The 27046-nt window shown below is 55.3% G+C and overlaps 7 protein-coding genes across 7 annotated transcripts; 3 read left to right on the top strand and 4 right to left on the bottom strand.

Moving 5' to 3' along the window:
• Positions 1-105: 105 nt before the first annotated feature.
• Positions 106-4779, top strand: PV07_09225 (uncharacterized protein). The gene is made up of 5 exons (XM_016396458.1): positions 106-842; positions 895-932; positions 989-1021; positions 1075-1232; positions 1282-4779. The coding sequence occupies exons 1-5, from the start codon at positions 553-555 to the stop codon at positions 4246-4248; spliced, it is 3486 nt and encodes a 1161-aa protein (XP_016246314.1). The 5' UTR covers positions 106-552; the 3' UTR covers positions 4249-4779.
• PV07_09224 (uncharacterized protein) lies at positions 4761-9829 on the top strand. Its single transcript, XM_016396457.1, has 2 exons — positions 4761-5758; positions 5813-9829. Exons 1-2 carry the CDS (start codon positions 5278-5280, stop codon positions 9517-9519), a joined length of 4188 nt encoding a protein of 1395 aa, XP_016246313.1. The 5' UTR covers positions 4761-5277; the 3' UTR covers positions 9520-9829.
• A 4917-nt stretch (positions 9830-14746) lies between these two features.
• PV07_09223 (uncharacterized protein) lies at positions 14747-16566 on the bottom strand (the record flags this gene model as incomplete). The annotated part of the gene is made up of 4 exons (XM_016396456.1): positions 14747-15201; positions 15363-15966; positions 16057-16368; positions 16468-16566. The coding sequence occupies 3 exons, from the start codon at positions 16564-16566 to the stop codon at positions 15364-15366; spliced, it is 1014 nt and encodes a 337-aa protein (XP_016246312.1). The 3' UTR covers positions 14747-15201; position 15363.
• A 327-nt stretch (positions 16567-16893) lies between these two features.
• Positions 16894-19173, bottom strand: PV07_09222 (uncharacterized protein; the record flags this gene model as incomplete). The annotated part of the gene is made up of 6 exons (XM_016396455.1): positions 18917-19173; positions 18794-18868; positions 18230-18742; positions 17961-18179; positions 17620-17903; positions 16894-17567 (listed from the first exon to the last, which is right to left on the bottom strand). Exons 1-6 carry the CDS (start codon positions 19057-19059, stop codon positions 16894-16896), a joined length of 1908 nt encoding a protein of 635 aa, XP_016246311.1. The 5' UTR covers positions 19060-19173.
• A 1028-nt stretch (positions 19174-20201) lies between these two features.
• PV07_09221 (uncharacterized protein) lies at positions 20202-22234 on the bottom strand (the record flags this gene model as incomplete). Its single annotated transcript, XM_016396454.1, has 4 exons — positions 20202-20430; positions 20628-20920; positions 21013-21256; positions 21318-22234. The coding sequence occupies 4 exons, from the start codon at positions 22232-22234 to the stop codon at positions 20202-20204; spliced, it is 1683 nt and encodes a 560-aa protein (XP_016246310.1).
• An 802-nt stretch (positions 22235-23036) lies between these two features.
• Positions 23037-25140, top strand: PV07_09220 (uncharacterized protein). The gene has a single exon (XM_016396453.1). It carries the CDS (start codon positions 23159-23161, stop codon positions 23816-23818), a length of 660 nt encoding a protein of 219 aa, XP_016246309.1. The 5' UTR covers positions 23037-23158; the 3' UTR covers positions 23819-25140.
• Positions 23886-26234, bottom strand: PV07_09219 (uncharacterized protein). Its single transcript, XM_016396452.1, has 4 exons — positions 25924-26234; positions 25732-25841; positions 25399-25661; positions 23886-25347 (listed from the first exon to the last, which is right to left on the bottom strand). The coding sequence occupies exons 1-4, from the start codon at positions 26108-26110 to the stop codon at positions 24054-24056; spliced, it is 1854 nt and encodes a 617-aa protein (XP_016246308.1). The 5' UTR covers positions 26111-26234; the 3' UTR covers positions 23886-24053.
• Between the last annotated feature and the right edge of the window lie 812 nt (positions 26235-27046).

Genomic DNA, 27046 nt, shown 5'->3' with positions numbered 1-27046 from the left:
GTGACGGTTCTAGAGGGGGGCCTCGAGGTGTCCACTTAACTGTGTGTTTAGTTAAACAACGTCCAAAAGCAAAGCAGAAAAAGTTGAACCACTATGACATGGCGAGACGGATACCACCCACACCACATCACCTGCGGCCCAGATCACCAAGCTCGCAAGTAGTACATCTCAGTTGTTGTTTCCACTTCCCTTTTCACCTCCCTCCTTTTGTCTATTGACCGCTCGCTCAAACCAGCTGCCTTTCCGCTCTCTTTTTTCCTGTATACCCGCTGTGGCCTGCACTGCCACAAACCCGGCCCTCCATTACCCGCCGAACCCGTTCCTCTGGGCGACACCTTATGATGGCAAGCTGAAAGATACCTCTTGCTCTTCTCCGACAAGGCAAACGCAGGTGTGTGCTGGTGAGGACAACAGCTACTTGTCGTCAAGTCGCACGCTGCACGGTCCTCTTCGATCCTTCCCTTCCAGGCCGTCATTGTGTGCGGCAAGTGAGTCTGGGCCCGAGCGGCAGGTGCAAGTTCCATAAGGCTAAACACCGACAACACTGTCAACATGGGCCGCCTTCGCAACCTGTCCGAGAGCTTCAAGGCTGCGGCGTTCAGCAATTCGACCCTCTCGATCCCTTCGCTCTCAAAGTCGTCCTCCCCCGGCCAGACACAAATCGTCGACAAGGACTTACCGTCACCGGCACGCTTCCAGGACTCCCCAACCCCCACCGAAACCCCTCGAACGACCCCTCGGACAGACCGGGTTGCGTCCCGTCCGGCATCCATGGTATATACGCCTCCGTCAATGGAGTTTGAAAGAGAAAATCACATTGAGGAGTTGAAACCAGTGTTCAGGTGCGCCTGGCGGCCTGGTTATATGGGATTCTAGTGCTGACGTTCCCACTAGTTTCCTCTCAAGTCACGGCAACAAGCTGTATCAAGAAGGTACTTATTGCTGACTTGTAAGATCAACATGTCCCGATGCTGATCATCCCATGCAGGATACTTTCTAAAATTGAACGATCTTGACACTCGTGAGTTCTCCCGATCCCTCTTCAACCTTTCCCATTGAGTAACCCTGTGAAAGACGGACGACCCAATGCGGATCGCAACTGGACTGAATGTTTCGCTCAACTGGTGGGCACTGTGCTCTCACTTTGGGACGCAGCTGCTTTGGATGCAGCTGGTCAAGATGGAGAAGTTGCTCCCACATTTATCAACTTGGCGGATGCTTCCATTAAGATGGTAGGATATACAGACTTTCCCGGGCGGCCTGATTCTGAGGTTCTGGCAGATTGAGACACTCCCTACACGAAATCCCGATGTTCAGCCCCTACAGAATGTGCTGTCAATATCCACGGCAGGCAAGAATCGATACTTGTTCCATTTCAACTCGCTGCATTCTCTGACCCAGTGGACGGCCGGCATCAGACTCGCAATGTTTGAACATTCCTCGCTCCAGGAACTGTACACGGGCTCCCTAATTGCGGGTAAAGGAAAATCCTTGAACAACATCCGCACGATCATGGAACGGACAAAGTTCAAGGCGGAAGACTGGGCACGCGTTCGATTTGGCGCCGGCACTCCATGGAGGCGATGCTGGTGTGTGATAGAACCTCCCGATGAGAAAGAATGGCAAAGGTCGAACAAGTCTCTGAAGAAGAAATCAGTGTATGACCGACCCGCCCTGCCCAAGGGGGTTATCAAATTCTATGACACCAAGAAAACCAAAAAGGCTCTGCCTATCGCGACCATAACCGATGCGTACTCGGCATACGCCATCTATCCCCAGTCGAAACCGTTGATCGACCAGTCTACTTTGGTCAAAGTCGAAGGTCGCATTACGATACACTCAAAACCAGAATCCAGGACCGAAGGCTTTGTTTTCGTGATGCCCGAGGTACATCCCGCAGTCTCGGGCTTTGAAATGATGCTTCGTTGGCTTTTTCCAGTATACGACATCTTCCACCTCTACGGCCGTCCTCAGCGATTGATCGCCGATACATGGGACACCCGGGGCCTCATGTTTGCGATGCCGCGCGACCGGAGATATGGCTATTTGGACATCATTGACGTTGCAGCGCTAATCCACTCTCAAGGGAGTGAGAAATGGAGCGAACGCGAATGGCGTAGACAATTGAAGGAGGCAACCTCCAAGCGAATGTCAATGACCGCGCAAGGACGTTTGAGCAGCAACTTGGAAAACAGGCGACAAAACCGAGTGTTTTCGGAATCGAGGCAAGGTGTGCAGTACGACGATGCTGAATCAGTCCGTTCATCGCCGCCTTCTCGACACCAGCACAACCAATCAACCGATGCAGTGTTTGCTTCCCCCAAGAAATCTGCAACGGCTCCAGCGAACATCGCGTATCTTTCGCCTGGGCAAAACCACCATTCGAGGTCTGTATCAGAATCTGTTGCCTACATGTCACCGACCCAGAATCGTCGCCAGCATGAAAACTACAACCCATCCAGGTTGTCCGCTGAATATACCGATATGGAGCCTATTCAGCCTCCGCCGGCACCTCCAGCTCATCGAAATCCATTCAAGAACAACGTCATACATAGTGAAGCCGAAACATCAGACAGCCGGTACAGCTCGGATAGCGACGGTCAAGGGCCGCGTACTCAGCCGGAAGATATCCAAGAAGATGTGAGGGAAGCAACACCACCTGCGCCGGTGGTGGCTCCTCCAGATATGCAGCACCAACACAGCGACGTCCCACAGAGGCGACCCGACGCCCGACCGGACTTGAGACGTGAGAAAAGTCGCATGTCAAATGGAACATTGTCTCAGATTGTCGATGTGAATAAACTCGCGAGTGGTGGGGCGGCGGGGCATGCAGCGTTGGTGGCGTGGAATAATGGCCGACAAGGCGAGAATCAGGGGCTACGAGGGGTAAATGAGACCCCTCGCGACGAAGAAATATCTGCTAATCAACTCGTGTCTCAAGAAGTGGTAGCAGAAGGTGCTTATATGCAAAACCCTGCTGATGTCAGACCAGAACATCCCCGAGTCCCTACCGAGCATTCAATAGCTTCCAAACCGATCCATCGAAAGCCAGTCCCGACCCCGACCTCAACTTTGTTGGCGCCATCAAACCGTGCTCAGTCGCCCGACAGCATGTCTAAATATTCAGCTTCTAGCTACGATAAGGCACCGAGCAGTTCACCAGACTATGACAGCCTGCCCGAGGATGACGACCGCCCTGTCTTCCACAGAAAGACCAGGACAGGCGTCTTGAAGACAGTTGGAGATCCTCAGTTGTCTAGTGGCATCCAAGACACGGCGAAAGTCGACATACCTGTCGTTGACTTTGGCGTGACCTTCACACCAAGCTTGACTCCGGGACACAGCCGCCCTCCGACAGCTTCTGGAATCACAGGGCGACAGTCACCATTTGACCGGCCTCCAACAGCTCCCGCAACCCCTCTGACCAGATCTCCCCAAGATGAGCGAGTCTCGCCGGCCAACTCAACACCTGGTGACGAGCAAAGGTCGCCTTTGGCCGAGAGGAACAGCCCCAAGGGAAATCATTCCCGGTCTTCGAGCTATGCTTGGCATCCTGGAACGACTCTGGCGAGGCACAACTCTATGGGGGGCTTAACGGCTGAGGAGTTCGTCCAACAACGCGCTGTCGCTGCGAGAGCGCCACAGGGTTATGTGCCTCATCGCAGCGTTTCTTACAGCAAGGTTGAGCAGTCACCAAACAAACTGCAGAAAAAAAGAGATTCGATGCTCCGATCAAGCTCGAGACATTCATTGTTGATCGATCCATCATCACATCTGTCGGCCAGAGAGCAGGAACATGTTGCGAAGATGACAGGCGGTCCACTGATCCAAGTGATTGACAGAAGCAAGACGCCAGACCCGTCAGTCGGACTGATCGGGGCGATCGAAGCACGCGAGCAGGAAAAGAGAAACATCAAGGAAGGCGTCGCTGGTCACATGGTTCAAGAGGCCATCGCGCAAAGGCAGGCGGCGGAGCGCACCTACGGAATGCAACAATACCCCGGTTACAACTCGCCTATCGACGTCAGACAAAGTGGGCAATGGATCAATGCTCAAACGCCTGCGTACTGGGGTGGTTCCATGCCGCAACAGCCACCGCAAGCTTGGTCGAATCAGCCAGCCTGGCAATACCAACAACAGGCCCAGGCACAGCAGATGCAACAGATGCAACATCAGCAGCCTAATCAGATGTATCAAGCGAGATTCAGTGGCTATTATGTGCCACCTAGTGGCCAGGGTTCTCGGTAGAGAGTCATTGAAGGGGATTCATGGGTGACTTTTGCATTGCAAGCGAGCGAGCGGTTCTGGCATCGACGGGCGTTGGGGAAAACACCTTGCACAGGGCATTTATCCGGGGTTGCATAGAATGATAAGAAAGTCCCCAGGTATAGGAGCTCCTTCCTCAAATGGCCAAGGACAAGCTAGAGGCAGGTTGGAGAGTAATGATAATGATTCCTGCATTGGCTGCGACCAGCACAATCCCACGGACGCCGCCCCGGATCTGGACAAGCGAAAGGCATTAAGCGAGGAACGGGGTCTCGCTGCGTGCGCATGCGTCTGCATGATCCCCCAAGTCCTCTGCATCCAAATTCTAGGGGGCTGGAGAGTTTGGAGGCTCGAGAAAATTCACCTGAGAGATAAAGCACGTGGCAGTCGGTGTAGGTACAGTAGCTCTGGCTGGATTGAGGAAAGCGAGGGGAAGCACCACTCGGCGACCAGGGAGGGACGCCTAGCCAGTGGCTCCTAGGGGCCGAATAACTGGCCCAGTGGCCTCGAGGGACCTAGGGGGGCAGGGGGGTACCCAGTTCGCACCCACTCATTGGCACCCAGGGCACCCGGGCTCCTGCTGTCCGCCCGCAGCGGAATGCGATCGTGAACCTCCAACTCCGACAACCCATGTCCTCCAACAGTTCCAAGAACATCACGGCCATAGTGCCTTTTCATGCCAACTTTATCTCACATCGACTATCCCCCCCCGAACAACAGCACGGCGGACCTCTTGCACTCTCTTTACTCGCTTCTTCCTGGTGTCTTGCGTTTCCGCGTCCAAGATACTCTGCATTTCACCCGTCTCACAGTCACAGCTGGCCTGCTGACTGAGAATTCGGGGCCTCCCGTCTAAGCAAAGCAATTTCTGAATCTCTCCCTGTCCACGTACGCAGTTGTCCGTTGTCCGACACCCCCCCTACGACTTCTGTCTGCTGTGCACGATACAAATCGCTGCCGCCATTGGGATCGCCATGGTCTAAACTACGTTTTTCGTCGACATCTCACGCCATGCCGTTGCGGACTCTACTGCCGTCGAAGCCTGCGTCAGGTCCTCCTCACCGAAGACACAGCAGTATCGTCGAAGATCCCCCCTCGACTTCGGCCAGCAGCAATGTGCCGTCCACTCGCACCCGCAGCCGTGGTAGTTCATTGAAGAGGCTGAGTTTGAGTTTGTCGCGGACAAACGAAGAACCCTTCCCGCCATTTTTGACACAGGATGTTGAAGGACTGCCCTCCCACCAGCCCCCCGTCCAGCCTGATGTACCCTTCCACCAACCCGACCCTCCAAAAAGTGCCAGCTCTCCAGCGACCAGATCATCCACGCGGATTGAAGGAGGAGGAAGAAGTCACGGGCTTCAAAATGATCTCAGCTCTGGTCCTCTGCCCATGCCTCAAAGGCTGTCACTCTTGGGATTGAGGCATGCGTCGGACCCACAACTGTCTACCAGATTTAAGAATGAGGAGATCAGTCCCTCGAATGAAGTACCTCGTATGTCTCCTCTGTCTTGTCTTGTGAAGCTGGTTGCTGATTTTTGTCGTGCAGCGCCTACAATCATCACAACCGCGCCTACGACGAATGAATTCGACGAGCCTGTCCAGAAGCCATCCAAACGAAGATTGTTTGCCCGAGCGCCGAGTCCATTTCGGAAGAGTCACAGTTTTAGACGGACTATTCTAGACCCTCTGAAAGGTACAGCTACAGAAGACGTGCAGGACGAGAAGGGGAACTTGACGAAGCGCGGAATGCTTAAAGAATCCACCTCTTTTGAGCGTCTTCCGCGGCCCAAAACTGGTCATTCTGGCGCAGAGCCACCTGCGTACGGTGACGAATCTTCGTCCTCGCTGGCTATCCCCATTACGAGACTCTCGGAATCGTCTCGATCGGATGACAGTTCTGGTGACCACCACGTCTACGCAAAGACTACCACTACACACACCATCTCCACCACCACCACCTTTTTCAAACTCAAGAGGCGCAAAAAGAACAAAGGCCCGCTTTTTCCACTGCCTGAAAAGTTTGCAACACCTGCCTCTGGCCGAACCACGACCTCGCACACCCCCCAGGAGTCCCTGATCGGGAGGAAATCAATGTCGCCAAGTAGGAGATCAAACACGGCGGTCAGATTTGATACTGAGCCAAGTCGACATGGTTCTGCAGTTCCCTCACCGACTCACTCTGCTGTGGCACTTACCAACGCTCCGTTCGGGTCACCAGGAGCCACCATCGTACGGCAAGACTCCAATTGGTCCACCCACTCCGGTCAATCAACTCCATCGGTGACACTCGTGCCTCCGCGAGTATCGGGGAGAGGAAGATCTTCGACCCTAAGTTCGCTAGGGAAATCGACTGAGAGGCTATCTGACACAGGTCCTCAGCCAGCATCAACGCGAACATCGACATCCACGAGTGGCAGAAGAAGCTTTGGCGACCTGTTATCTCTCCCTCACAGGTTACGGCAGAATTCTGCGCCACCTACGCGCCCAGGTGCCGGCTCAGTTCCCGGAACGCCGGGCTCCAAATCCAACTCCTTGCATATACCTCGAGAGCCAGAACCAGAGCGAGTGTATCCCAAACGAGAGGATGGCGATACGCCAGCTAGTTACCTGGAAAAGCTCGATGCCGCAGTTCCCAGAAGCGCGATGGCATCCATTCTTTGCAAGAGCGCCGACGACTTCTCCAAAACCTGCTTGCGCAAGTACATGCGCGGCTTTTCCTATTTTGGCGATTCCATTGACATGGCGATCCGGAAAATGTTGATGGAGGTGGAGTTGCCCAAGGAAACTCAACAGATTGATAGACTCCTGGCCGGGTTCGCGGACAGATACTATGAATGCAACCCGGGAATCTTCTCCTCGACGGACGAAGCTGCTTTTGTTGCGTTCTCCATCCTTCTCCTTCACTCAGACACTCACAACAAGAACAACAAACGAAAGATGCAGAAACAAGATTACGTCAAGAATACCCAACAAGGGCCGGTGCAGATCTCGAGTGACATCCTGGATTGCTTCTACGACAATGTGTGCTACACGCCCTTCATCCATTTCGAAGACGAGGTCGCCGTCAACAGCCACCGTCTCTTGGCGCCTAAGCCAAAGAGAAGCTTGATCAAGACTAGAAGCCTCGAGAGCCTCCGCGGTCCGGTTGATCCGTACACCCTGATTCTGGACAATAAACTAGACGTCTTGCGGCCATCTCTAAAGGATGTCATGGATACAGAGGACTGTTATTGTTCCACGGGGACAGCAGGCGTTCTCGAAACCGATCACCACCATAAAGCCTTTGTGAACTCGGCCGTGCTGCAAATTGTGTCTGCAAGGTCGAGGCCCGATGCTTTCTTATCCCAAGCCACCATCAGCAACCCTGGTGAAGCGCAAGCTGGCCTGGTCAGTATCAAGGTTGCCAAAGTGGGGTTGCTGTGGCGCAAGGACCCGAAGAAGAAGAAGGCCAAGCGCCCGTGGCAGGAATGGGGTGCGATCCTGACCGACTCGAAGCTCTACTTCTTCAAAGACGTCGGGTGGGTCAAGAAACTGATTGCGCAGTATGACACACATTCCAAGTCCACCAATAGATCTGTTCCTCTCGTCTTTAAACCGCCACTCACTTCTTTCGAGCCTGACGCGCTGATGTCTATGGACGACGCTGTGGCGTTACTGGATTCGAGCTACAAGAAACACAAGAATGCCTTTGTTTTTATCAAACACGGAGGTTTTGAGGAAATATTCCTGGCTAACAGCGAGGTCGAAATGAATGACTGGATTGGCAAGCTCAACTATGCAGCCACTTTCCGCACCGCCGGCGTGAGGATGCGGGGGCTGCTAGGATCGAACTACGAAGGCCGTCATCTCCTTCGAAAGGACTCTGATTTCTCCAGCAAAAGCGGAGATACTCCGCAGAAAGACAAGAAGGCCGACCCCCAGCTGGCGTGGGAAATTATGTTCTACCGCCGGCAATTGATCAACGAGAAAATCAGCGATTTCGACGAGAGGATCGCGGTGGCTCAAAAGGAACTCGACCATCTCCTCCGCAATGCACGGCACCTGCTCATCCTGCTCCCCATCCAGCAGAAGACTCGTGAATTTCTTGTGCTGGCTGCCGGCCGGATGTCTGCCAAGTTGAAGTGGACTAGGGTGGAACTTTGGAGAACGAGGACGCATCGAGACATTCTGTTCAAAGACCTCGAAGAGGAGGGCGCCACCGCGTTCCCTGCTCCCAAGGCGTCGTTGGCGTCGACGCCTCAGAAGACCACTCCTCTGAAGACGGGCCAAGCAGATCTCGGACGAACCATCACCGACACGAGCCACGTCACCTTGTCACCGATCAGTGCTACTTCGTCGAGACCGTCCAACATCATTGATAAGCTCAAGACGTCAGAAAATGTCAGCATGCGGACTGACCAAAGCACGGTCGACCTTCCATCGGCCACCAGCCCATCTCTGTCCGCGGAGCCGTCTCTGTCGAGGCACGAAAGCATTCAAGATTCGCACAGTCTGTCACACCAAGTTTCGACCACCAGCTCCCGCCATAGCCGAGACAGAGACCGGCTCGCACGTGGGGCGGACGACTCTGAGGAACGTGTCTTGCGTGAAGCAGGGCTGATGCATGTGGACGGTAACGTCGCCCGGGATAGAAGGCCCGACACCAGTGAGTCCGAAAGGGATCGGGTTGGCGCAATGGCGGGTGCAACTGAGCCTTCGTCCAAGACGGGAAGTGTCCGCCGAAGCCTACAACGGAGCTTGCGCGAGCCGCATCATCACCACCATCACCATCATCTTCACCAGTCACCCAGCGTCCATCGCCATAAGAAGGGTAAGGAGTCGGGCTCTAGTTTGGCTACGACAGAGGATGGAGGCAAGTCGGTGCACGGCGAGGCCGAAGAATTGAAGCGCGGCACCGGCAGTTTCATTCTGCATGGCAAGAAGGCCAGTGTCATTACCATGTCTCCAGAATGGCAGCATATGTCTAACGAGGAGAGGCTGAAGCTGAGAAAGGCCGAGCGGGAAAATGAAGAGGCGGTCGATGACAAGGCTCCAGTGTCTACCACGTCCCTCAACGGAGATGTGACTCTGAGGACGGCAAGCAATGCTTCATCGACGCACGAAGAGGACTGGGATGATCGGTTTCGGTCGCCGGATTCGAGTCGGAAGCAAAGCTTTGCGACCACGTCGGGGGAACAGTTTGTGGACGCGGAAACTGGCGAGGGCGATGATGCGGCAGACGCGGCTTGTGGAGTGGAAGCTGGAAAAACATGAGGCAAGGCTCACACGAGACTTTTCCTGGTCGCGAGGAGGGATCCTGGGATTTTGGGGGGTGGACCGGGCAAAGGATGATTGTCACGACTAACGGATCATGTTCAAAGGGCACGACTTTAGAGAAATGGGCATACCAAAACACGGACGCAGACCATGTAACGCTTATTGGGGATCTGGCGCAGATGAGACGGGATAGATGAGCATCAGATGCAGCGAGTCCTTGTTGCTGTGATTTGAATGGGAAAAAGTATTTATTCTTCGTCGCATGCTGGGTGTATGGACTCTCTCCCTGTACCTCCTACCTCTACGCTCTTTGCTCTGCGCCGAAGTCTTTTACGTGAACAGTGGCCGACTCATGACCACCAAGTGCTCTGTGCTGGCTTGTATTCGGCCTTGGTGATGCAAGACAATTTCCCATTCCGGCTACTTTGTGGATTTCCGCTTTCAGGAATCAGGCCTCTCAGCCCCCGTTTCCCCATGATATGTCATCTAATACGATTACCCGAGTACACGGTATAGGGCCGCCCGTTCCCCCTCCCCTCCCCCCTTATTTTGGGGCGTCTTGAAGGGGGAATTTTCGTTTCATTGGGCGTTTGTCATCATGTCCTTTGGAGGTAAAGGGTCGCTTGGGGTGGCATGGGTGGCATCATGAAATCGCCCACATGGGAACGAGGCGAGAGCGAGTGAGTGGGTAGGTGGGGTATGTGAGAGTACGAGAGGTGGCGGGTATGAGGGTGAGAGGATCGATCTAGCTATTGTTTGGACATTAATGTCGGCGTGATACATGTATGTGCCTATGTGTGTGTGAGTGTGTGTGTGAGTGACCTGCTTGTATGGTTGTGGTGGTCTAAATGCTGACGCCATGGTATAGTTTCATAAAGACCCCCTTTCGCTACATCCTTCGCCTTCTGCTTCTCTTTCTGCTTCTGCTCCGTCCGTTCTCTGCTTGTTTTTCATTTCAAGAGACCCTCCCAGAAGAAGGGAGAAAGAGAATTAAGTCAAGGCACAAACAATCCATACATCGATCGCCGGTTCAAACCGTCAGTCAGCACAATAAATACAGCGGCAGAGGCACCACCACCAGGGCGCCCCAACACAAAGACATGGCCGAACCGCCCAAGCCCACCTTCGTCATCGTCCACGGCGCCTGGCATGGGCCCGCGCACTTCGAGCCGCTGATGGCGGCGCTCCACCAGCACGGCTACCGGGCGGTGGCGCCGGCGCTGCCCTCGGTGGCCAAGGCGCCCGCGGAGGTCGTGCCGGACCACCAGGCCGACGTGGCGGCGGTGCGCGACGCCATCGAGGCCGAGCTGGCGCGCGGCGCCGACGTCATCGTCGTGCCACACAGCTACGGCGGGATCCCTGCCTCGGGCGCCATCCGGGGGCTCGACCGCACGAGCCGCGCCGCGTCGGGGGCGTCGACGACCACGGGCGTCGTCGCCATCGCGGCCATCACCTCCTTCCTCCTCCCCGCGGGCATGAGCGTGCCGGAGCTGGAAGGCCGCGACCCCCCGGCGGGGATAGGGGCGCTGTTCGACCCGCCCCCCGCGCGCCTGTTCTTCCAGGACCTCCCGCCCGCCGAGGTCGAGCGGTGGGGCTCGCGGCTGCGCGCGATGAGCTCCGCCGCGCTGTTCGACCGCGCCGCCTTCACCGCCTACACCGTCCCCGGCGTGGCGGTGCACTACCTCCTGGCCACGGACGACCAGGCCCTCACGTTCGCCACGCAGCAGCGCATCGTGGCGCGGATGCGCGCCGAAGGCGCCACGGGGCTGCGCACCGAGGTGTTCCGCGGGTGCGGGCATAGTCCGTTCCTCAGCCGCGTGGGGGAGACGGTCGCGTTCTTGCGCAGGAGTGCGGGCGAGGATGTCCCGGAGGAGTCGAATACGGGGTAGATAGAGAGGGGGGGGAGAGGGGGGAGTAAAGGCGAAGAATAGCGGGAGGGTGACCAAGGAGCAGTGAAAGGGAATGATAGACTGGACATGGGGATCAAAGATGAATAAGTCAAAGGGGGTAAAGGGTCAAATCTGGGGACCACGCGTGCTCTCACCCGGCAGGCAGGTGACGACGCTTGTAGAATGGGAGAAACACAATGTCATGCCCGACAATGGCTTGCTTGGAAGCCGCTTGAAAGCTGTTTGGTGGCTCTGACTGGTTTCGTCGAGGGGCTGCCGTCACAGTCTCACTCACACATAGCATCAAAACACTCTTCCTGTGCCGTCATGTCTTGCCCATCCATCCATCCATCCACGCCTTCTATCTTCTTTGCTCCCGCCGACGACAACACCCGACGTCGGTACAGATCAATCACACCTCAACATCATGTCAGTCGTCGATACCATCATACCTACCCAGAATCAAACCCTCAATACACCGGTAGAGGCCATAGGTCAGAAATCACAGGGTCACAGCGTATGCACCTCGTCCAGCGGATCCCTCACCCTGCCCTCCTCCCAGACCTTGTCCACGAGCGCCCGCCTCGCGTCGCTGCGCGGCTTGAGGTCAAACACAAAGGGCCGCGGCTGCACGTTGAAGCCCGCCGTGTAGTCGTACAGGGGCACCTCGACCCCCGGCCGTTTGGAGATGTGGCCGGCCCACGCGAGGCGCGCGACCAGCAGGTGCAGCGAGTTCTCGGCGATGTTCATGCCGGGGCAGATGCGGCGGCCGAAGCCGAAGCACGAGTAGTTCTGCAGGTTGGGGAACTTGGTCAGCGGCTCGCGGAAGGTCGGGAAGGCCGGGTCGAGCCAGCGCGCCGGGTTGAAGGTCTCGGGGTCCGGGTACAGGTCCGGGTCGCGGTGGATGGCCCTGGGGAGGCGGTGAGTGAGTGAGTGAGTGAGGCACAAGGGAAAGGAGGTGGAGGGAAAGAAAGAAGGGTATTTATTTACCACTGGTTTGGATGGATGTTGGTCCCCGCCGGCAGGAAGTAGCCGTTGTACACGTCGTCCTTGATCAGCTCGTGCGGCACCCCCCCAGCCGTCACGGGCCGCCAGCGCAGCACCTCCTTGATCACGGCGCGGCAGGTCGGCAGCGCGGGGATGTCGCTGAAGTCGGGCACGCGGCGGTCGCCGACGACCTCGTCGACCTCGCGCTGGATCCGGGCCTGCCACTCCGGGTGGTGGCACATGCAGAGCACGAACGACATCATGGCCGCGGCGGTGGTGCCGGCGCCGGCCTCGAAGAGCGTGCCGATGACATAGGCGCCCTCGTCGTCCGAGAGGCCGAACTCGGCCTGCCGCTCGAGGAACGTCTTGGAGAAGCAGCGCGGCGCGCCGCCGGCCGCGGCCTTGTCCCTCACCTCCAGCAGCAGGCCGCGGAAGACGTTGATCTCGAACTCGTGCAGGCGCGCGGCCTCGCGCTTGAACGGCGCCAGCCACGTCGGCAGGTACATCAGGGCCGGGAACGTGTCGACCAGGTACGCGCCGGGCGAGGCGACGCGCTCGACCGTGTGCACGATCTGCAGGATGTCGCGCACGTACGCCTCGTCGCCCGTGTCGACCGTCTTGCCGTAGCACAGCCGCATCACCACCGCGGCCGCGTAGCGCTCGAACAGCTGCTCGTACCGCTCCGGCGTGCGCAGCAGGTCCGACAGCAGCCGCTCCGCCTCGTAGATCTGCACGGGCTGGTACGACGTGGCCGAGGCGTGCATGGTCATGTTGTGCATCACTTTGCGTCCGCGGCGCCAGAGCTCTGTTCCATCACCCAACTCTCATATCAGTTTTTTCAGCCCATATATACACCGGGGCTGTAGGCTGGAGGCTGTAGGACGTGTCTAGGGGAAGGGAAAACAACGCACCTCCATAAGGCAAGAACAGCGGCCGCAGGTCGCGCGACATCAGCCTCGCGGCCATGGGCAGCTGCTCGCGCGACGAGTACAGGTTCCCGCGCTCCCGCAGGAGGTCGTTGGCGATCTTCTCGCTCGACACCATGACCAGGTTGCGGCCGAAGATGGAGAGGCGGTACAGCGGGCCATACTGGTCGGCCCACGCCTTGAACTTCAGCCACGAGTGCTGCGGCGGGATGTCGAGGAGGTTGCCCACGATCGGCTTGCCTGTTGGTGCCGCCGTCGCTCGGTCAGATAGATGAACGGAACGAATTATGTCATTTGGCCATTTGTGGGGAGGGATAGGAGTATGGATAAAGGGAAACAGCAGCAGCAACAGCACACACGACACCCCGAGGGAGACGACGTACCCTTTGGCCCGGGGGGTAATTTGGCATTGGCTGGGATCTTGGAGCGGTTGGCGTAGTGCTGGATGAAGATGCCCAGCAGCACGAGGACGACAGTGCTGGCCGTCAAGACCAGAGAGGGCATCTTGTGGTTGGTGGTGGTGGTGGTGGTTGACCTCGGTCGAGACACGTTGGAGGAGGCATGCCTTGCTCGGTTATATATACTGACACAAATGTTATACCAGATCCATGCAGGCTGATGCAAAGAGCTTTGATGTTTTCCCCAGCTTAGCCTCCTTGTTGCCCTGTCTTGCCTCTACTGTGCCCACCCCTCCCTCCCTCCCTCTCGCCCTCTCCCGGGCGTCCTATTGGAAGTTCCTTCGGTAAGCCAAAGCTACAAAGCGGAGATGCCACGGGCTTAGACACAGGGAATGCATCCTTTAGCGCACGCAACTCCGCACCATAACGAAAGTCTGTTTGTCTGTGGGTTGTCCTGGGTCCAGGGCAGATCTGGGTTAATCCAACATGTCATTTCCCATCCCCACGGATGCTGCCCCCTTTCGGCATTGTACCTCTCCTCTTTTTCCGCAGAGAACCATATGAAAGATCCATCGACATCTCTCAACAGCCTTAACGTATCTCTCAGGTCCGGCTGTGCTTGTTGTTCGCCGCAATCCCGTACCTAGGCGCTGAAGGAAAGCTGGACAGCGCCTCCAAGCCACCTATCCACCTACCCAACTAACCCTGGGGAAATAGATAGTTCCGTGCGGTCCATGGGGGGTTATCCCGAAACGCAGACTGGGGGTGTCTTCGCCTGAAAGATGTGGTTGGGCGGATTGTATCCGGGGCTATATCCCCAGAACCTCGGGTTAGGGTCCATTCTACATAACTCATTGTATACGGTGATTAGAAAACAGCGGATTGGTTCAAGGGGCGCCCCAAAGTGTGAGGGTATGACAGAGGACACACATCACGGCCCGCTGTGGCAGGAGATGGGACGAATGGATGCTGATCCGAGGTCTGGCGGCACAAACGCGGGCAAGGTTCAATGTAAGCTTATCATACTCAGTAGCTGACTCATTGACGCCTCCGTCGTGTCCACGCTCAAAAAAAGCAGACGATCTCGCTAACTCTGCGGAGGATGGATGAGGGATGATGAGGGATTCAACCCTGGGCCAGTAGACTCCCAATGCTGCTGCATGACATCCTGTCACAGACGGAGCAGACGTCCTGTCTACAGAAAAGAAGGCCATGGTGAGATCAGAGAGCAAGGCTCGTCAGCCCCCTAACACGGCCGTATGAGATGCGCAGTGCTGCCCTTGGCACACGCTCTCTCTCCTGTAAGAATGGAAATGGTCAAAGGACCCGTCGACACAGCATCTCCCCTGAACCGCCGGTCGCCGGCTGGGGCGGGCCATCTGGACATCGTCCTCCGAAATTGCGCCGTGATGAGACCTGCATTTCCGAATCTCGAATGCAGTATCTCTTTTCTCGCGGCGAGGCTATTCGGGTTCGAACCTAGGTCAGCATCAGCTCGGGTCGCGAACAGCAGCCTGCCCCGAGAAGGGAGCTAGAGACCGTCATGATGCGCCATGACATGAGTGAATATCCAAGCACGGCGACGGCATCACAAAGCATGCTCGAGCCCGTGACTTCACATCGCATGAGCCTCCACTCACCTCACATATATGGCCTGCATTCCCTGTCGCTCCATTCCCAAAACGCCTTTGCGATCCCATTCCCGCCTTCCTCCACACTCTGGCAGCTCGCCCTGACATCGGCCCTCACATCCAACACACGGCCCCAGGGCCCGATATAACATCCGTTCTTTTCGGTGCTCACCTCTTTCGCAAACCCGGAGAATAGTTCTGTGTATGCACCGAAGATGGCGGGATACAAAACCAGATTCTGGAACATCCTGCGCGTGGGTGACACGTAGCGCTGCAACTCGGTGCGAAGATTGCCCGGGTTGAAGCATGTGCTGACTACACTTGGGCCTTGGGTCCTGGACCGCTTGCCATATTCGGAGGCGTAGAACAGGTTGCCTGCCTTGCTGATGGCATACAGTCTCTGGGGGTCGGAAAGAGGGAGGGCCGGAGCGCCGTCCGAGTCCAAGGATATTCCGTGTTTGGGTGAGTAAAGGTCGATCACCACAGAACCAGCCCATGACACTCGGACTGTGTTTGGTGGCGAGCCTGCTGCTGTGGAACTGAGTATGGGGTGTAGGAGGTGTGTGAGGAGCCAATGACCGAGACAATTTGTGACAATGTGCAGTTCGTGGCCCTTGACACAAGAGGGGATGTCAGTTCGGCTGGAGTGGTTCAAAGAAGACGGCAAAAGGGACCGTCAGACAAGTGGGAAGGCTCAACGAACCTGAGCGCCTTGGGAGCCGGCCGGTGCCAACATGACTCCTGCATTGTTGCAGAGCCAGTCCAGCCTCGTCTCCTGCCGGAGGAATTCATCGGCACTGGCTTTGATTGTGGTCAGATCGGCGAGGTCCAGCTTCAGAAATCTGAGCGCTCCTTTCGGTTTCGTCTTTGAGCCGATCGACTCGACAATCGACGAGATCGCTTGCTTGCACCTCTCCTCTGACCGGCCAGCAAGGTAGACCGTCGCGTTGTGTTCATACAGAATTTTGCACACTTCGAACCCGACCCCGGCATTTCCTCCGGTCACAATACACACCTATCCAGACACTAGGTTAGACACGATCATTCTGCGCGGAGTGTGACAGTGGCCGACAAAGCGCGAATGATATAGATCGTACAAGATTTCTGCACGTACTTTTCCGGTTTGGTCTGGGAGGTTTTTCTCTGTGAGTGGAGGCTTGGGGATGAAGAAGGACTGGGCCAATGGCCCTTGGCGACTGAAGGTGTGCCCCATTTTTCTGCAAAGGCCGGAAGTCGTGGTATATGGCACTCGGGGTGAGAAGCAGTACGTCGACGGTCGGAGGAGCTGATGGAATCCGAACTGGCGCGATGGAAATCGCATCTGGGAGTGTGGGAGGAAGGAAGATCAGTTGATGGTGATGCTGGAAGTGCCAGATGTGTTTCATGGCGCGGCGACGAAGTCCTGGCGGTCCAATCAGAGGCCACTTCGGACTGGCCCACCGCTCCAAAGCCTCGTGCATTCGTGTTTGATATCAGTAACACCACTATTCGTGCTCAGTCCCTGCGGAGATTGAAATCCAGCATAACTCTGCCTCGGGATTCACCCGCTGCCAGTATCTCCCCACCTCATGAACGCCTCACAAGGGTCCGAGCTTGCGACAGGTTTGCTCCAAGCAGATGTTATGTCTGGACAACTATGCTGATTCCCAGGGATGTCCAGGCAGCAGTCATTCCCCGTAATTAGAGGCTTTGCATTCATCCGAGTGAGTTTAGGAGAGAATAAATCTTCATGGACGGCGGGTGAGCTTGTCAAGGCCGGCGCGAACCACTTCTTCGAGTCGGCAAACATGCGACATAAGTACACCAGATAGTGATCAGACGGGTTGTGAATAGTGGCTAGGACGTCTCGAAATTTGGCCGTGAGAGATTCGAGGTAGTATCTTAGATTGGCCATGGTATGAAGGAGGTTGGCATCCAGCAAGGGGGCATCTACACTCGTCGAAAATCTTCCGAGAACAAGCATGGCGTACAGCAATCTCAGGAGGTCAGGCGTAGTAAATGCGAGAATGTCGGCCGCCGAGAGAGACAAGAAATGGTCCAGGTATTCCCTCGTGGCTTCCAAGCAGCTGAGTAAGCTATTGTGTCGCGTGGTTGAAAGATACCATGATGGGCTCGATCTAGCGGTGGGTACACTGAATGGTGGGGGTGGATGGGCGTGAAATCCGATCTCTCTTGCGTAAATCCTGATCGCACGATAAGAAGAAGCCAGCTTAGCTGTCATAAAGTGTCAACACGGCAGCTCACCTGCTGTGGGAATTATACTCACCGTTATTCCAGACTTCCGGTGGGAGTGCAGAACGTGACTGTTCAAGCTGCTGTTCAAATCTGTTGCAGAGCGTCTCGATCTTTTCAGGGTCCCGCTCACCCTCTTGATCAGACCTGTCATATTTGAATGCTTGGTTGATGTCTTCTTGAAGCCGCTGTAGATGGACATAAATCGGAAGAAGCGCATCGGACGCTGCAGCCCCGATACCTGCAAGCAACTCGCCACAGCTATTGATGTGAGGACTGTGTGCCAGACTGCTGGGTTTCCTCATTGCTAAGCATATCCTAGCAAAGGTCATCAGCCGATAACCTCACATCCAAGGTGATCAAGTGAGAGCGTACGACGAGGACAGATAATAGCACCCGAGAAGAGCCCTCCGTCCTTCCACTTCTTCCAGGGCCAGGAGGTACTTGGTACGAAGTTCCGGGACAAGACTGGCTGGATTGACGAGTAATTCCTGCCGCACTGGGTTGTCCAAGCCGAGGTCAAGGGCTAAGGAATTGGCCATCTGCACGAGCTGATATAGTACCTGACGTGCTGGATCAAATTGGAAATGATACCTATCCGCCAGATTAGTTGGGTTTAAGTATACTTTGGCGATGAGGCTCACCAGTTCAAGTAGACTAGAAGTCCCTGCAGGAGATCCAAACTCTTCTCCCCCTCCACAATCAGTCTTCGACTCAACGACTCCTTGAGCTCGGCTTCCAGTTTCGCCTGAAGAGCTAGATTCCACTGCGCAGCAAAGGTCAGGATCGAGAGGAGAAGAAAGGGCCTCTTGCGACGAAAAAGGTCCAGTCCGACTGTCGGATCGATCACCACGAACGGGAAATTGCGAGCCTCGCCCTGGAACATCTGCAGCGAGGCCTCGGCTTGCTCGAAGCTGACGAAGCCTTTGGACACGGCATCTTGAAACCCGTCGAACACAATATTCGAGAACTGGAAGGGCGGCAGATTCACTGGCATCGTGTATGCGGTCTGTGTCAGCGGCGAATACGGAAGCTCATGAATATTTGCTGATGTCTGCGTGATCAACCTGGAATGCAATGGCTGGCCGGCGGCATCTTCGCTGGAGGACAGACGAGCCAAGATTCCCTCGATCCTCTGCTCCATCTCGGCGACCCGGCTGCATATCACTCAGTCACCTTATTGTCCGGCGATGCCTCCGAGTTCTTACCTTCTAGAGTCGTTGGCCATTTTCGGCCTGGCTTTTGCCTCGAGAAAGACACATATCTTCCCTTCGCGAGCGCATCTTCGGATGTCAGTAGTCTGCATCTGTGACCTCGAGCGGGAGCCGTACCTCAAACATCGAGCTGGATCTCCTTGGCTGGGCACGCAGCGCCCTTTGACTTCTCGGCACAACTCGCAGGCCTTCCGCAAGCGCGGCGTATGCTTTCCTCTTCTCTGGACGCTCGGCGCAGCTGAAGAGCTTGGGGACTCCATGGATATGTTCGAGGTCAAGTGATCAAAGAGGCGTAATTCTCATTCATAGATCCTCGACGCCGCATTGCTGTCGGGCCGGTTTAATGAGGAAGTATTCAGGGTGATGAGGTTCTCAGTCCGGCGGGTTGCATACACGTGTGCTATTGATACGGAGAAGGAATGCTGGAGTAACGTGTCGTTGATATGTGCCAATCTGATCGAATGCTCCGCCGTATCATGGACACCGCTTGTACCGAGGGTGTCTCGCGGAGAGAGGGCGCCTTCTAACTCTCAAAAAGTAAAGCTGAGCACAACTTCTACGCCCGCAGACTGTCTCATTGAAGCATTCTGCAGACGAGACAAGACCTGTGATTGCTTCAGGCGGTTTACCCCTTAGAGTGTGAATGAACTGGGCTGATGCGCTCCGTACCCGAAAGGGCCCCGGAACCTTGGGCGTTGTTTGAGAACTCCCATGAGAGCAGGGTTGACGAGGCTGACACGAGGCAAAATGCCTCCATTATTTGTGCCAAATCTGGCTCCAGACTTGCGCCTTGCTTTGATGAACCGATGCCATGGCCCTTGCGCCCACTTCCAAGTGCCGGCATTATGAATGTTCTCAAACAGAAGAAAATCTCAAACCCCGAGGCCACGTCCTTCGTGCCATACAACAAGCTACCAGTTGTCCAGCAGTTGTCTCACACCAACGATCGGTACGATGCAGTGGGAGGTCAGTCTCATTGAGCCGTCTAACAAGGCAACAAGGCTCAGGTGGAACACGCATTTGCTCGAGTATGCCTGTTTGCCAACACCAACATCAACGAGATAGAAAGGCTTGATCATCTCAAAGACGATCTAGAATTATGCCGCCCGATTTCCTGTCCTTTGGTGACTCAGGATCTCAACGACGTTTGCAAGTACGATGCATTGTCCTACACGTGGGGCAACCCACTGGGTAGAGTATCGAGCCCCAGGGAGAGCGTGCCGGAATGTGATGGCTGGTCGTCCCCAGCATTTGAGATAAGCTGCGGCGATCAACAGATCCAAGCTACCACCAATTTATACGGCGCTCTTTTGGTCCTTCGCTACTATCTCACCGTTGCGGTCGGATTGGACTCTCCCAAATTGTCGGATCAGCAATCTGGATTGATCCGAATTTGTTTATGCTAATCCTCCGACGCGCTTCTGGAAATCGGATTCCCCGGATTCATGTCTTCCAAACCGAGGTACTGGGCCAACGCCATGAGGGCGAATAAGCCGCTCAGAGCGGCCAGGCCGAAGCCAGAAATGGAGAAGACGTCGCCCCAACTGATGCTGGATGCTTGAGTTGCGCCAAGGGCGAGGCCGAAGGCGAGGAAGCAGAGTATGATGATGAGGATGCCCAGGAGGAACGCTCTATATTTCGCGGGTCAGCTTTTTGTTGTTGGATACACCGAATGGACACTTAGAGTAAGTAGGTACTTATCGAATTTCCATTTGGCTCCCCCTTTTTGGGGAAAAGGAGATGGATGCTCTGGTTGGACGGATGGGCGCATGGACGGGTCTCGTTCGACTAAATTGAAAGAGGGGGGAGAGCAAATAGCATGACATACTGCCCGTTCTGCCCTTCAACTACCTGCAGCAACAAATAATATTTGTAATGTTCCGTCTCGGCGTGGGCTTGTTGTGCCCATATGGTCAGCCGGTCGATTTGGCTCGTTATGATCCGGCTGTTGTCGGTCCTTCTTTTATAGTGGCGAATCAAGTATCTAAACTGGCCTGATGCTTCTTTGCCGCCAAAGAGATCGATACTTCGCTTGACTTGGCGCCGTAGGTCGGTGATTGGGGGTTGCTCCCTCTGGCCGGGGTATGGTGTCCTCTCGTAAATGACTCTCGATTCTTCCATCTATAAGAAGCGTTAAAATCTCAGGGACAGCGATACATATGCGCCAGGAAGAGGAGCAAGAGAAGAGAGTCCTCGAGTGTTGAAATACTGACTTGGATAAGGATCAAGGCAGCAATCTCCTTCATGAATGAATCCCACCAATATCTCCAGGTCCACCACTTTCCATTCCCACCTTGCCTCCGGTATCCCTCCACGAGGTGCGTCAAAAGGTCCTTATCAGTCCAGCGGCCAATGCCACCCAGTCTTCTAGGTGAAAGGCGCGTTGGTATCTCTTTAATTTCGCCGTATCGAACGTAAAATATGTAGATTAGATCTTCGGGTTCAAGTCTAGCATTGCTACATCGAAACTCAGGAATGAAATCTCTCGCTGAGCCCGAGGTAGGCAATCTCTACTTACTCATTTCGATACCTCCCTCCTCCCGAAGGCCCTCCCCCTCGTAAACCCGATCGTGGTTCTGGTTGGTCTGAGGGGCGATCGTCGCTGTCACTGTCCGTGCCATGACGCGAACGCCTTCTGGATTCGGATCTAGGATTGTGTTCTTGAACCACAATTTGATGTTCAGAATAGTCAACTTGAACCTGATGAGGTCGACGCTCGCCCTCATGGCCTTGAACTTCAACCTCTCGTTCCCTCTCAGCGCGTCGAAGTTCAGCTTCACGTACTTCACGTTTTCGAACAATAGCCAGTTCGCGGCGTTGAAGTTCAGCTTCACGTGCTTCATGTTTTCGAACAATATCCGCTTCGCGGCGTTGAAGCTCAGCTTCATTACGCCGTAACATATCTTCGTGTTCTTGACGTAGAGTCTCAAATTGACGCTCATATTTCACACGTTCAAGTTCAGCTTGGTATTTTCGAATTTCCTCTTGTTGTCGTCGATGCTCATGCTCCCATCCCTGCCGTTCAGCTTCGTGGCGGCGATATATACCATCTCCTTCCTCTCGACGAAGAGTCTCACGTAGACGCTCAGCTTGTACCTGTTCGGTTTTGATCCTCTCTCTGCGCAGTGCCTCTGGCCGTGGCGGTTCTTTGAAAATGACTTCTCCAGGCTTCGGGTCCCGGGGTCTGGTTGCTTCACTTTCAACAACCTCTCTCTCAATTGTCCGTAGTTCCGCGCGAGTATTCCCTCCCGCTCGCCCTCCAGTCACGAAATAGCTGCCCAGAAGCTCCGAGACTTCGGGCGGCGGCTTCCGCTCCACCTTTTTTTCCTGCTTCTTCTTGTCAAGACGCTCTGGGAGTTCTTCAGGAGAAGGCGCATACTTTCGTGAGTGGCGACGCCGGCGATCGGATGGTTTCGGAGGGTTAATCTTAAACATGCTGGCTTTGGAGGGAAGTCTGATACAATAAGGGGAGTATGCAGAGGAGAGCTGCGGACGTGGTAGCAGCGGGGGCGGGGGCGAAGTTTCTTTAGCGCCAGCGTTTAGCGCATCCGCCAGCGCTTGGCAACACCGAGTTTGAGAAGCTGAGACAAAGCAGCGAGATCTGTATTTTTCTCCTTGAATGATTTTCTCCAAAGAGCTACAACTTGAAAGAGGCGGCGAAGTATCTCGAGATAATTTGTGTTAGTTTTCGGCTTGGCATTGGTGATAGAAAGCGGCACGGTCGGGGTGAGGCCCAAAGTGAGTTTCGACTCTGCTTAACCCGTCCAGGGGGGGGGGGGGGGGGGGAAACGCGGCCCAATGGTGTAAACCCCGACCCCCAGTGCTTGCCGCTACGAAGACGGTACATGCTTCTGAGCTGTGGAAGAGACCTGATATCCCCTCCACCCGGCGGGGAGTCATAGGAAAGTCCATGCATATCAAGAGCGCAATTGCTCAAGGCTTATCAGAGAAAGGCTCAGAGTCAGTAAATAGACTATGGTTTTACCGCGAAGCAGCCCAGGGCCTTTGAGAAGCTCCTCGAAGAACATTCGGTGATGGCGACAGGTGCCCGACATGCATGCCTTGTGCTTGATACTGGTAAGTGCTGAGAGTGGAAGACATATATCGGGGGCTTTGTGACCATATGTTAGCGACGAAGGAGGCGCCCCGCTACGTGGGCAGCAGGTGAGCCGAGGCTGAGCGGAACCACGAGCTACGATAACGACCCCAATAACCACCGCCCGTTGGAGCCACCGAAGAAAAAAAATGTCCGGGGTGATAAAACAACATTGGATCCGAATGATCCTTCTCACCACTAACCTCTTCCTGCGCAGGTCGTTTCGCTTGTATTGAGACCATCCTCACGGCTCAACTGACACAATGGCATCCAAACACCCAGCTTCATCCTTGCAGCAATGCCTGCGCACATTCTCAGCTTCTCGAAGGGCAGCTAGCTCCTCATCCAGAACCATCCGCGGAAGCCCGCAGCAGAGACGTCTTCTCGCCTCGACACAACCCCAGTCCCAATCACTTTCCCCCAGGTCCCAGGCCTGTGGTCCCCTGATGCCCCGCCTCCGACAGCCAAAGCGACACTTCACCACCACCTTGGTCGCCCGCAAGGAAGAACCCTCCTCGTCCCCCTCCACCTCCACCTCCGCCCCGGCCGCGGAACCGCAATCGACGCTCTACACCTTCGCAGACATGCAGACCCTCGCGTCCCGTCCAGCCCCGAACCGGGTGATCGTCGACGTCCGCGAACCCTCCGAGTTGAAGGCCACGGGCAAGATCCCCGGCGCGCACAACCTGCCCATCAAGTCCGCGGCCGACGGCTTCTTCCTGGGCCCCGAGGAGTTCGAGGAGCGGTTCGGCTGGGAGAAACCGTCGCCGGAGGATGAGGTGATATTCTACTGCAAGGCCGGGGTGAGGAGTCGCGCGGCGGCGCGGTTGGCTGGGCAGGCCGCGTTCGGGGGTAAGATCGGCGAGTTTCCCGGGAGCTGGACTGAATGGGCTGAGAAAGGTGGAGAGGTGGAAAAGGTGTAACCAGGGTGACCGGGTCGGGACACTGGGGTGTTCCACGGCAGTGCATATGTATGCTGCCGGCTGCAGGGCCGAATGAAGACGAGGCACGAACTCGGTCGGTCTAGGCACCCTCAACGATGTACAGTCGATATGCTGAGAGCCTGCACAGACAGGCAAGCGGCCTTCATGAATGATGGAGCGATAACCACAATGTACAAGCAGCAATTGCTATCCTTCGTTGGCCACCTTCAGAGCCTCACGCTCCGAGTGACGAGTGAAGCAACATCTCCATGTCAACAGCCCCTTCGATCTCGCCCTGGACATCGGGTGACTGCCCAATCTCCAAGCCCTCCATGTCTCTCGCCAGTTTTCCCGGGGGACTCGTCTCAGGGATGAAATCCATGTCTTCCCCAGGGTCTCGGTCGCCGTGGTCCCCACTATTTTCACTCTGCTCCATTCCCGCGCCGAACGCCTCCTCCCGTCTCCTATCCACAAGCCACTGTTCCATTTTCTCCTCTGTACGATTCACAGCCAGCAACAAGGCCTTGACACTCAAACAAGCTCCCTCGGCCGCTTCCTGGTGGAACACCTTCACAACGGCACTCTCTGCCGCCTTATCCAGGTCGTCGACTTTGGGGTATCGCGGGTATCGAGACCCGGGGCGCAGAACGTCTAGACTTCGCTCGCTTTCTTCTTCCAGAGTGATGGCCCGTCGTGCCTTTAGAGAGCATTGGACATGCATGATCCGCGCACTGAGACGAGACTGTTCTTCCACATTGGCTTTCTCATTCTCTGCCAGTGTCTTAGGACGCTCGGGGACGTCATGGAGTGGGAACATTTCGAGAATATCTCTCTCGATGCCTTGATCTGTCGCTTGATCTGTTGGTGAGGTATGTTTACCTGTGACCCACGTCTTCTGGTACCAGTCCATGTACTGGTCCAGTTGCTGGTCAGTCATGTCGAGGATGTCACTATCTGTAACATGGACCTCAGATCCTGGTTTGAGGACGTTACGGTCTTCGCCAGCTGCGATTTGATTGTCAAAGTTCGCTTTGGTTTCCAGCCAGGATGGCCAATTCATACATAATGTTGCTGGATCGTTGGGATCTTGTGGATAGCGCTTTACGTTCTCTGAGTCGAATGGGAAGAGAAGCTTTGTGGCAACCACGACAAGAGACATGAGCTGGCTCTCTGGGTATGTTGTTGGTTGACGCCTCGTTGGATGCGGCGATTTTGCAGTACCAGAATAGCAGAAGTCGTACCTGGTGATGATATTGAGCCGACGAGCCATGCTGTAGACCTCGGGTGGCAGAGCAAGTTGGCGGATATAGTCGAGAAGCAAGAGATTCTGATTTATCTGTGGCATCACCATGCCAAACGATGCGTCATACCATCTTGCGCGGTGATAGATAGCCTTCTGAAGGTCATCAGAATCCAATAGCCGTAATGTATCCAAAGCTTGCTGATACTCTCCCGGCAATCTGTCTTTCATGTCTTGAGGGACATATCTGATGGCGCGGATGAACGGAATGTCTTCTTGTAGTATCCATCTATTCGAGGCGCGAGTCAATGAGAGTTCCTCAGTCCCACATGTAACTTACTTCAAGACTTTGGCCAGTCCCACGGGTCTCCTTAGCATGACAATGCCCAGATAGTTCAAGGCTATCGTATCAACAAGCATAGGATAGAGGTGTGTGTGTTTTTTGCCCTCGGGCTCACCCTTCACATCAGCATCCAGATCGGTATCCGTCTCGTTGCCTGAGCTTGCTGTCGTGTTTGCTTTGTCCATCGCATCTGCGAGACTGTCGCTGAGCCGATGCTCTAGCTTCGAGAGCCACAGTGCCCAGAGGTCCCGGACAACTGCCTGCATCGTCGTTAGAGAGAGATTAAGTGAACATGTCAGTCAGGAGAGTTGGATTTATTGTACGGCTTACCCACAACTCTGCCGGCAATCCTTTCTGATGGACTAGCGCATAGCATTGCTTCCACAGGATGAGCTGCCATGATTGAAGAAAGAGTTGGTAAGCTTTGGACCCACGAAGCACTGCAGAAGTTGGATGATTAATTGGCTGGTCTAGGACTGGACGTCTTGACGGATAACCGTGAATCAGATGAGGTTGGCATACCTTTGGAAATCTTTTGCTTCGTTTTGATTTCCTTCTTTCTCACCACGGTGCCCTGCCTCCCAAAGTCGGCGTCGTCCTCGGCAGTCGCCAGGCCCAGATCCTGGTCATGACCGTTTGCACAAAAGATCCTGCCATCTTCATCGTAAAACTCGGTTGAGCCACATGTCCCGCACTCTTCTCCGTCCATGGCGGCCGAGTGTAAATGCCCACGATCTCGTTAACATGACGGCTTATGACTGGTCAAGGCTGATACCCAGAGCGACAGGAGCAGGAAGAGGTGGTCGTTGTGTTCTGTGAGTGCCACATACGAGGTACAGTTCGTTTGCCTTACTCCGCACTGTGCGCAGTGGTAACATAACTTTCCGCTGCTCGCGGTGCGGTGGATCATAAGATGCCTCGGTGCAGAATTAAAGCCTTGGCAATGATTCTAGCCGACACTATTATTTACATAGCATGTACCTAGCTACTAGCGTGGCAAGGTACTAACAAGTAAGTACCTACTAGGTACCTCCTAGTATCTGACAATTGCGGGCCGTATTGGACGGGAGTGACACTAAAGTTTAAGCATATTTGGTCGCTTGCTTTAAAGGGTCTATATCGACCGCTGGGCACGAGTCCGAGGGCATGGTTGTTGAAATCCATCACATTTGCAATGCTGTTTGGCGGGGCAGAATGTTGCTTCGAGGGGGCCATGCAAGAGAAAGCCCCCCCTTCTCCCCCCCTCTGAACCCGGCCACTATGAGCCAATTGCAGCCTTCTCTGCTAGCGCAGCTGTAACGCCCCTCTGGGAGCCCTCACGCTCGACCTGGGAGTGGGAGTCATGCGAACCCGAAAAGGCGACGGTAGTGCTAGGCAACCCTTTGAATTTCAGGTTTCTGTCACGGTTGATAAGGCTGGCGCTTCCCAGGACACGACTCTTTCCATTTCTTCGTCCACAATCCCCCAATTCCTCGTCATCGATTTCGCGGTACCACCACCAGGTTGTTTCTATCTCAGCCGCCCAAAGCATGCCTTCCAATTCACCAGAGCCAGGCTGGGGCCTCCCTCCTCGCCGGAGGACCGGCATATCCATGAAACCAATATCGCGGATCCAGTCTTGGGTGACTGGCTCTACGCCCGTGGC

The sequence above is a fragment of the Cladophialophora immunda genome (genome assembly GCF_000835495.1).
Source record: "Cladophialophora immunda strain CBS 83496 unplaced genomic scaffold supercont1.5, whole genome shotgun sequence".
NCBI lineage: Eukaryota > Fungi > Ascomycota > Eurotiomycetes > Chaetothyriales > Herpotrichiellaceae > Cladophialophora > Cladophialophora immunda.
This window is presented reverse-complemented; position numbering and strand designations above follow the sequence as displayed.

What these genes read in the sequence shown, in the direction of transcription:
- PV07_09224 (XM_016396457.1), top strand. Translation starts at nt 5,278, where the DNA reads ATGCCGTTGCGGACTCTACTGCCGTCGAAGCCTGCGTCAGGTCCTCCT. An exon ending in TCCCTCGAATGAAGTACCTC is followed by an intron (nt 5,759 to 5,812) that starts GTATGTCTCCTC and finishes TTTGTCGTGCAG; the next exon opens with CGCCTACAATCATCACAACC.
- PV07_09219 (XM_016396452.1), bottom strand. Translation starts at nt 26,110, where the DNA reads ATGGACGGAGAAGAGTGCGGGACATGTGGCTCAACCGAGTTTTACGAT. An exon ending in GAAGCAAAAGATTTCCAAAG is followed by an intron (nt 25,842 to 25,923) that starts GTATGCCAACCT and finishes CAACTTCTGCAG; the next exon opens with TGCTTCGTGGGTCCAAAGCT. An exon ending in GGACTGGCCAAAGTCTTGAA is followed by an intron (nt 25,348 to 25,398) that starts GTAAGTTACATG and finishes CGCCTCGAATAG; the next exon opens with ATGGATACTACAAGAAGACA.
- PV07_09220 (XM_016396453.1), top strand. Translation starts at nt 23,159, where the DNA reads ATGGCATCCAAACACCCAGCTTCATCCTTGCAGCAATGCCTGCGCACA.
- PV07_09225 (XM_016396458.1), top strand. Translation starts at nt 553, where the DNA reads ATGGGCCGCCTTCGCAACCTGTCCGAGAGCTTCAAGGCTGCGGCGTTC. An exon ending in GAGTTGAAACCAGTGTTCAG is followed by an intron (nt 843 to 894) that starts GTGCGCCTGGCG and finishes CGTTCCCACTAG; the next exon opens with TTTCCTCTCAAGTCACGGCA. An exon ending in CAACAAGCTGTATCAAGAAG is followed by an intron (nt 933 to 988) that starts GTACTTATTGCT and finishes CATCCCATGCAG; the next exon opens with GATACTTTCTAAAATTGAAC.